Raw genomic sequence first — 9,828 nt, 5'->3', positions numbered from 1 at the left:
TTTAAGTTAGTTAAAATACTTTTCATTTGTATTTTTTAGTCACACTAACAGAATTTATAGAAGAAGAAGTGAAGCTCACAAGCCTCTCCACACACAAAATCAGGATATTAAAATACATGGCACATATTATTAGAGAAGCACCTTTCTGTATTTTTGGCACGTCTGTGACAGTCGTCACACTACACCTCCCTGGAGTAGTGTGCTCTCCTCCTGTGGATTGCCACTCCTATGCTGAACAACAGCGCCACTGCCAGGACACCCACAGCCACTGCAAGAGCTGTGATGACACCTGTGGGAGGCAAAAATCCTGTTTAGATACCTAGAATGTGGAACATTTGGAAGATTTCCAAAAGCCTTGATATTTTTAAATCAGACAGTCTGTGTTGAAAATCCCCACACTGGTCCCTTAAGTGAATACAGGAATAAACATATAGCAGCGAAGTATGAGAAGCCGCTTAGGCCAAAATTGAATACTTGACTTGGGTAGACATATACGTATACTGGTACTAAGCACTTGCACATACATGCATACTCTCGTGCATATACATATATACATACATACATACACATGCATGCATGCATAACGTGAGAATGTGTATGAGTATGAGGGTATATGAGTTTGAGCTTTTATGCATGTGTGTGCTTAGTATGTATGTGTGTGTGTGTGTGTGTGTGTGTGTGTGTGTGTGTGTGTGTGTGTGTGTGTGTGTGCTTAGTAAGTACGTTTGTTACATACGTTTCCATACCATTCCAAACCTGTGACTTCCATACCTGGGTGAAAGTCACAGGTTTGTTTGAACCAACCTCCTACACCACGCACATACATACCTCATACTCATACACATACTCACGTTATGCATGCATGCTTATATATATATATATAAGAATACACATGAGGGTATGGATGTATGTGCAAGTGCTTTGTACCGGTATGCATGTATTTGCAAGTGAAGTATTCAGGCAAAGCATTAACAATGTCAAAATATGTATGGAAATATAAGTCTGTGCAAGCAGGAGAATATTAAAAAAATTGACTTCTTTACCTGTGCTTGACAATCTTGTCCTGAACCCGCACTCGGCCTCCCAGTGTTCTGCCACCACATCCCGCACCAGCTCAGTGAACATGGGCAAAGGGCAGGGGTTCACCCCGTTGCATCCTGGCACAGGGTTGGGGTAGGGGTCGTGCCTGGAGTCATTGCGGTAATACAGCTCCAGAGAATAGGAACTGTGGAATTAAAGTGTCATCTCATTAACACAATGTGATGACACACATGTGCTATGTAAATAGGTTTGTATCATGTGCTAATTTGTCCATTGCAGACCTGGATGGCTGCCAGATTTCCATCGAATTGAAAAGGAAAATGTAATTGAATGGTTTGGTAAACAGTGGGATGCAATTGCTCAAAATCTGATATGTTTTTACCATCTGACCTAGATAGTGTAATTAAGTATGCAAAGAGCAGGCAGGATGTCATTACCCATCATTCTCCTGGTAGAACTCAAAGAGTTGACAGGCAGCGTAAGGAGGGAGAAGGCCGTTGTACACGTCCAGAGCTGCCTGGAGGGTGATGAGGGTAGAGTCGTGCTGGAATGAGAAACATCAAAGAGGTGAGTATGTGAAACAGCAGTTTGCGCGATAAATTATAAATGTGTGTATGTGCCCAAACATTGAACTTACGGCTGAGTACATAATGAATTTGAGAGTGCTCCCTTGCTCTACAGCCCTGGAGAAATTCCTCAGGATGCCATTGAGCAGCACCCCTGGTAAATGAACACATCAGTGTCAACATTGCAAATTATTTTTTTCCCAGAAACCAATCATTTTGACCTTACTGAGCACCTTATCTTAGCGCTGTAATCATCTTTATCCCATTAGCTCATATGTGCTAATATGCTTTGAAAGCCCGGCCCAGCACTTTACACTGTCTGAGCTGAGGCATAAACAACGCCTCAGCCAGCAGTCACAACATCACATACACTAACTTTTTTTACTCTAATAAAAAAAATTCTCACAAGAGTGTTTTGATTTAATTGCCTCTAATGTGACTCCTCACCTCCCGAGAGCCTGGCCTTCTCTTTTCGTTTGTGACTGAGGATGCTGTACATGACCTCAAATGATGCAATTCTCTTCAGGGTGTCCAGAACATCTTGGGTAGCCCAGCGTGGGAGAGTCAAGTTATGGATCCTCTGCACATGAAAATAACATTTATTACCCCGCATCACGCTAATAATCGCATATAATAACACATGAATCGCAACAAAGGGGGTTTAAATGGCTGTATTTCATCGTCTCCATTATCCCGGATATTTTTAGCACCAGTCTGAACATAACAGATGCTCATTTTGCAAGTGTGAATGAGCGTATTCAACCTAGCCTAGAATCCACCCATCTCATAATGCTTTAATTATCATTTCAGTATGTTGTCCTATTCATGTCTCACTGTATGTATAAAAATGATTTCACCCACGCTCCAGCCCCCTCTCCATCTCTGTGCAGAAGTGTTGAAGAAAACTAATTCTTTTTGTTTTACTCTCACTGCTCTGCAGCTGGTATCAGTAATTGAAGCATTTGTAAACGGCAGAATATAATTGTGTTTATGTGTGAAAAATAAAGTCTACCTGACAGGTAAGAGTGTCGTAAACCCGCCATATTTTTTTTCCAACCAGTTTGGAGACGGGGTAGCCAGTGTGGTTAGAAAGTCCCTCCACAAAGTACTGCAATGTAAAGAAAAGAGTTAGAACATTTCATTCAACCAGTGGCGGAAGAAATATTCAGATCCTTTGCTTATTCATTTTACAAAAGTACCAGTACCAAAAGTAATCCATTACAAGTAAAAGGTTCTGCATTTAAAATCACATATAGTATTTTACTGTTGAAGATGGCCAAAGGTGGAATTAGTTTTAACAACTTGTATATAGTTTGGTAGTTTAATCCAGTGGTTCCCAACCTGGGGCCCTGCAAAGGCTCAGGCTTCAAAGGCTGAAAACATCTGGTTTAATCTTTAACACATCTTTAATATATTGTATTCTATACACTTCTCATGTGATTTTTTTAAAATCATATCTGTACTGTAAGTACTGACAAATTAATATGGGGGCTAAAAAGTACAATATTTCCCACTGAAAGGTTATGGGGGTATAAGTGTTAAGTACCATTAAGTGAAAATACTCAAGTTAAGTATAACACACCCACTGGGGTACTTTGCAGTGGTCCTACAGATTCTAGATTTGACCAACCAGTATCCGCAAGAATGAACCACAGCCTGGCCTAAGTAGGGAAACCTCGGCTCCTACTGTACAGTGTTGAGACCATTTGGCATGTTCCCTGGACTCACATATTAAGTCTAGGAGAATGGAAAAGTAATCAGACAACATTTGCTTTGCAAGAGATTCTAGCAGAATTGAGGGCTGAACTGACTCTCTGCTGTTTAGAGGGTAAAGCAAAAAGGGAGATTCTAATTTTACAACCTGAGAAACAGAAAAAAGGGAAGCCACACTTTTTGTATATTTAGATATTGACTTAGACCTCACATGCGTACCTACACACAGAGAAACACAGAAGAAATGAGAGCCAGCAGTGTTTGCTGCGAGTAGACCACAGAGTCAAGGCACACTCAGATACACCTGCCTTCAATCAGACCCTGAACCCCCCCGTCCACACACACACACACACACAACCACTCCCAATCAGTGCCAATTAGTTAAAAAGTGAATGATACCCTGTTTCATAAGTATCTCAAAATTGCACTTAAGTACGGTACTTTTTACTCTCCATCACAACATTCAAATCATCATTCTCAGATAAAATGTTTGAAGAAAATTAACATTTAAATGACCCTTTATATAGGTAATACACATGTTTGGGGTTGTTTTTGCAGATGCAAGATAAGATAACTAAACAAGTTGTTAGTTGTTAGTTAGTTGGTTAATGGTACAGATTTGCATTGTTTATTGATTCAGTGATTGTTGTTCACTTCAGTCTTTGGTCAAAGAACACAGTGAAAAATGGCACCATCTTGGTTCCTGCATCCAACTTGCAGGTACTGTGCCTCCAGCAGAGGGTGTAAAAATTCAACGCAGGAGGCCCTGTCCTGATCTCAAACACCACCTTAGTAGGCAGCACATGGGACTGCAGTTTAATTAAAACCTTTTCATTGTAATTCTTAATCTAATTCAATCCAACCGTTAATTAGCTTCTCTGAGAATGTGAGAGAATTTGCACTGTGCAGCTTTTTCGAGGCACTGGAGTCACCGTGCCTGAGAAAATCACTGACAGGACATGATGTCTACAGCATAACTAACACGTCCACTGGAGGTGCTGATAACATTGGCACCAGCAACTGCGAAATATATATTTCACTCTTTTACACAAATGTGCATTTCACAGTGTTTACAAATCAAGGCTCGGATAAGAAGAAAAGAAGTAGCTGAGGTGAGAAAAAAGTTCACAGGAGAATTATTCACTTATATAATTCTAATGATAAAAAACAACAGAGTTACAAACAAGTTTTTAGTGATTAACAGGCACATGACTCATGGAAAAGTCATGTTTAACACAAACTGAGCTGTGAGTAGAACGTTCACGTCATTGAACAGACACTGAGGATGAGTTACGCTACCGTGTATTTAGATGACTGTCTTCTTCTGTGGTTTGTCTTACCTGGTGAGCCCTTAGGAACTTCTGGTAGTGCTCGCTTTCAAAGGTCTCCGTCATCAGTGCTCTGAACCTTGGACAGTCTTTGCCTGGAGACTTCAACAGCTTGAGAAATCGAAAACAACAGCACATCAGTGGAAATAATGCACATTAACTGCAGGTACTGCAAGTCTTCTGGGCACAATTATATGTTCATTTCACACTTTAAAACAGAAGGGAATTTCAGCACAGCAGGTTCACAGCTGAGGTGAACACAGACAGCAACACAGAGCGAGAGAGACTCATATTAACTTGTACAAGTTTCTATTTCGGCTGTGTGTGGCTGCCGTGTGAAAGGAAATATTGATGTGGCTCAGCAGCCCACCTTGTCCTGGGCCCTGGGGATGGTGTGCACTGGAATGGGCCGCCACAGTAACTGGGGCATGATGGGAGGCAGGCGTCTGGTTGGGGGGAACATCCCAGCAAGGCAGGCCTGGGCACTCATCAGAGTGCGGTCGTAGTCAGTGCTCCTCACATATAACTGTTGGAAACATGGTGGGAACATGGTGTTAAAGTGCATCCATATTTGTACTCGGTCTGGCACGGATTCCTACTGTGTTCTTCCAAATGAAACAATCAGGCTTACTTTTTATAGAAGGTGGAAATGCACTTGGAAACTAAAAAAGAATTGCATTTGGAAAGTGGATAGTTTTTTTTAAATAAAGATGCAAAAATGAATGCACCCAGCAAACCGGCAGTGTATCATTCATGAGTGTGCTGTATTTCTCCCAAGTCAACTGATATTTCCTTAACATGAAGAGGAGGGGAGTGAGAAGAGATCCAAATGGATGAGAGAGGGAGGGGGGAAAGATCCGTCTTACTGTGATCTCTTTTGACATCAGCCTTCGCTCGTCTATATTTCTCCATCACCCGTGTCAGGTTTTTGCACACAGTAAATCACACTGATAAGGTTGGATGTTCCTGTGATGCCGAGAATGCTTCCCCTGTCAAATTAAAACAGACATGGCAGGGTGGTGGAAAGGTACGGAACAAGTTGACAGCGACTTGGGCAACAAATCGCCAATGACAGGTACAAAGAAGAGCTGTTATTTTTGTAATAATTGTGTTATTTAAGAAAGGGAGAAGATGACTAAATGCAAGGATGGAGAGAGAGAGGGGTAATAGAGAGTGAGGTAAAAAAAAAAAAAATGATGACAGCGAGTGTAAAGAAAACAGACAGCAAAAGAAAACGGAAATCAGATCATCATGACAGTTTGCTGAGCATGCAGGCCAACATACATGCTGCCAACTGTACTGCACACGGAGCCCAGAGGCAAAATTACTCCTCATGTTACAGCAAATTGCAAGGCCATGGCAGTTATATCACCAATATGATTCATGCTCATTAACTTAGTGTATGTTGTTACAGCTAATAGAGACGGTGGCTGGCACATGATTGGGCCGAGGGCACGCATGGCAACAGCATTAGGTGACACTGAAGCACACAGGCTCACAGGGGGGACGTCACAGAAACAAACAGAAATTCACACACACACGTTCATGTCTGTACATACATGTCTGCATCCACGAAAACACCTACCTCTTTGTTGTCGTAGTCTTCACTGAGAAAGTTGCCATAACGCCTCCTTAGAAAGCTGCCCAGCTCAAACTGTTGTTTCATGCCCAGCTGAAAGGAAAATCTTTGGTTAATCTTTGTCAAAACTGACCTTTTGCTGTATATTTGGCAGATTTGAGGTCCAATTCAACTCATTTACATAAAATAACACAAACTACAGGGCCTCCTAGAGCCATAAATGATTTAATCACTGTAAACCGGCTAATTGCCAGAGAGCAGAACGATGTCACAGTAGGAAAGGAATATACTGTAAGGAAAAGTCTTTAACAAGCTTCTCTTCCATCTCAAGACTTAAAACTTATAAACAAATTTTATTTTTAGTGAAATATATTTTTACACCATATCTAAAGCTACTGCACCTACATAGAGATACAAAATGAGCTTAGACTTTTGCCTTCCATGTCCTTAGTCAGTAAGCTTTACTTTAGGCTCCAGTACTTTGGCCCTGAGGTACAAAACACAACAGCATTTTAGAAAACACAAAACAGTTTTCTAAAATATTGTGTTTTCGATTATTTTAATTAGGTTTTTGTTTTTTTGTTTTTACTGTTGTGTTTTCTGTAATGTTGATGTGTTTTGCACCTCAGGGCCACCGTACTCCAGCTCCCCATGACCCTGTGGGTATAGGAAAATGGACAGATTGATGAATTTTATACAATTTATACACCTAAAAGCTCTTTGTTTAGTTTTTTTTCAGGAAACCTCCCATGTGTCCTTCTCTACTGTATTTCCATGTTTTTTTCATTTACTGTATGCCTTGCTGTAAAACCAATTGCCCTCCGGGGACAAAAATAAAGTCGAAAGTAGAAAGAGTACCTCAGTGAGCTGTCCGAAGCCTTGAGCCCACACTTCCTCCCCATGAGGATCCTTGGGATACGATTCAATAGGCGATCGATCGCCATGTCGGAACACCTTAAAAGTCATAACAGATTATGTCACATGGATTCAGATGCCATACTGCTGTGCCAGCCATTACAGTAGTGTACTTACGGTAAAAAAATCCAACCTGAGACAGAGGTCAGAAATAGAAACCTATGATCTTGGACAGTTAAGTCTGGATTTAAGACACAGAAGAGTCATTCTGATGACACAAATGCTGGAGCTGCTCATTTAGTATTATTAACCTAAGGACTCACTTTCTGAGCAGTGACATGACACACTGGTTGATTAAACTGGATTATGGACACATCTGAGTCACTCCTGTTAGCACCACAGTGATTTGAACTTTACAAACTATTTGGATGTCAACAAAGTCATGGTTTGCTTTTAAAGATAACTGTCTTTATTGATGCAAAACACCTTGCTAGGATTGAACACAAACTGGACTAAACTTGACTCAGCTAAAACGGAATAGATAGTTGAATTAAAACACATTTAAACAATGAATTATTAGCAAATACTTACACATGTTCAGCTACAAATTTAATTACTACAGATAATAAACAGACTAATGAGTTAGATAACAACCCAGGGTCCAACAATAAGGATTGTCCGATGGCTTGAGGCCAGTAAAAAGATACGCATGGGCCAACACTTTTTTACCAGTTGCCTGATCGGGCCAGTGCTTGAAAAAGTGAGTCTCTTTAAAGTAAATATAAATAAATATATAAATATAAATATAGGCATTTTGATCAGGGCCAGTAGATTCTTGACCCACTTTCTCGACCAGGCCATTGGCAAAAAAAATATTTTTTCGGATCTTGCAATTAAATTGTAAGCTGCCAATGTAACAGAAAACAGACCTATTATTATAAACTGTAGGTCAATTGTAAGGGGCAAACACACCAGTGTAATATAGATATAGTCACATCATAGAAAAACAACATTGTGTGATGTTCACTTAAATCGTTCTTTTTCTACCATTGAACTATGGTGCAAAAGAAAGATATGCAAAGAGGTTTATGAACCAAGCAGTAGTGTCTGGGAGAGATATGCCCGACACTGTTGGAGTTTAGGCTCAAAGTAATCCTTGTCACATGAATGTGTATATATAATAACGCTCACTGAGCAGAAAAACACAGAGTAATCAGCAACAAAGTGTCAGTCTGATGTGATCTAAGTAGGCTTGCAGATGACATTAAAATGTTGTAAAAAGGCTTAATAAGAAATACCAATGCTATTTTCAAATGTCATCGTTATTAATCATGCACACGGGAAAAGAAATAGAAACTGGTTAGACTCACGGCTACGACAAACTTCAGCACCCGGCATTTAGTCAAGCAGATGCAACAGAGCAGGAATAAACAGCCCAAACTTGTCTGGAACTTCCACATCTTTTTGACTTGTCGATCTCTACCTTCTTCACAGAGTTCTCCTGCTGACACAAGGAAATAAATGTCAGTACATTTTAATTGTAAAAGGCCATTAGGAGCAGAATATGATGAACAAATGTATTGCATTTTAGTCAGGCTAAGGTTGTGCAAAATATATCTTTTAGATCAGTCATATCACATATAAAATATACGTGTTTGGTTATGTTTTTCTAAAATACTACAACACTGTAGTATGTCAACTTGATTTAAACATTCATTAAAAATTCATGGATGTACAGTAGAGTACATGTACAACAAAAAGCCTTGTCAAAAGAGATTTAGCAGGTCATGTAAATGAACACATGCCCTTACCTCAGCATACTTGTTCACACATTTTAGTTACAGACAGAGGAAGACTGCTGCACATTCCAAATCTTCAGTCATAACATTTGACATTAAATGCATGTTCCAGTGAAGGAGGGAGTGCTTTTATAGCCCTCCTACATGACCGTCTCTCTCTCTCTCTCTCTCTCTCTCTCTCTCTCTCTCTCTCTCTCTCTCTCTCTTCTCAAGGATTTCTGATCCAATCTACTTCATCATCGACTAAAGTCCAAATCACTGTCTCTGCCATTTCCCCCCGCTGTGCAGTGACATGACAACCCCCCCTTGGCAGACATATTTGAGTCATCTTTTGAACTTAAGGATACATATTTGGCCTCTCAACTCAACTTTAAAGCCACAGTGATATATTTTCGACACTCATGGCTTTAGAGTTACAATATGACAAAGAATTGGGTTGAGTTAAGATGCACCCACCTGGCTTCTCAAATTTTACTCCTACGAGCATAAACACGCATACTTACACTCTGGCTCGGGGCCACAAACACTCATTATAACTTGCTATGTCATCCGCCGTGGGTTTGGCCTCAAAATTACAGGGCCTGGAGTGTTTTCCCTGACTCGACACACATGTAAGTATCTGTTAGTATCAAAGCAGCTTTATGGGATACAGCGGGATTAGTGAGTGTGAAGATTTAGAGCTATACAGCGTTGACATCATATTTGATAAGATAGGATCTATTGTACTAAGTGATACACAGTATTCACTGGGGTGGCTTGTCAGTGTAGCATTAATGTTCTAAACATTAAATTAAGACTTAATTGACATCGCTTTGAAGTAAAAGAGCACACATATGGCCACACAATTGATTCACTTTTACTAAAGTAATAGTAACAATACCACAATGTAAGAACACTCCAGCGCATCCTAATTTTACTGAAAGTCTTGTGATATCTGATTTTTTTTT

The 9,828-nt window shown here is 40.1% G+C and overlaps 1 protein-coding gene across 1 annotated transcript; it reads right to left on the bottom strand.

The window, feature by feature from the left end:
* Positions 1–52: 52 nt before the first annotated feature.
* LOC116061034 (testicular acid phosphatase homolog) lies at positions 53–9,150 on the bottom strand. The gene is made up of 12 exons (XM_031314887.2): positions 8,894–9,150; positions 8,453–8,583; positions 7,086–7,181; positions 6,234–6,320; positions 5,019–5,174; positions 4,661–4,759; positions 2,620–2,715; positions 2,055–2,187; positions 1,679–1,761; positions 1,479–1,585; positions 1,044–1,225; positions 53–289 (listed from the first exon to the last, which is right to left on the bottom strand). Exons 2-12 carry the CDS (start codon positions 8,540–8,542, stop codon positions 180–182), a joined length of 1,239 nt encoding a protein of 412 aa, XP_031170747.2. The 5' UTR covers positions 8,543–8,583; positions 8,894–9,150; the 3' UTR covers positions 53–179.
* Between the last annotated feature and the right edge of the window lie 678 nt (positions 9,151–9,828).

This window comes from Sander lucioperca, chromosome 22 (genome assembly GCF_008315115.2).
Source record: "Sander lucioperca isolate FBNREF2018 chromosome 22, SLUC_FBN_1.2, whole genome shotgun sequence".
NCBI lineage: Eukaryota > Metazoa > Chordata > Actinopteri > Perciformes > Percidae > Sander > Sander lucioperca.
Note: the sequence above shows the minus strand (reverse complement) of the source record. Positions and strands in the feature narration are given on the sequence as shown.

Excerpts from the sequence above, each read along its gene's own strand:
- LOC116061034 (XM_031314887.2), bottom strand. The coding sequence starts at position 8,542 with ATGTGGAAGTTCCAGACAAGTTTGGGCTGTTTATTCCTGCTCTGTTGC. Across the intron at positions 1,762-2,054 it reads GAAGGCCAGGCTCTCGGGAG|GGGTGCTGCTCAATGGCATC; the intron begins GTGAGGAGTCAC and ends TTCATTTACCAG. Across the intron at positions 1,226-1,478 it reads TTCTACCAGGAGAATGATGG|TTCCTATTCTCTGGAGCTGT; the intron begins GTAATGACATCC and ends TTAATTCCACAG.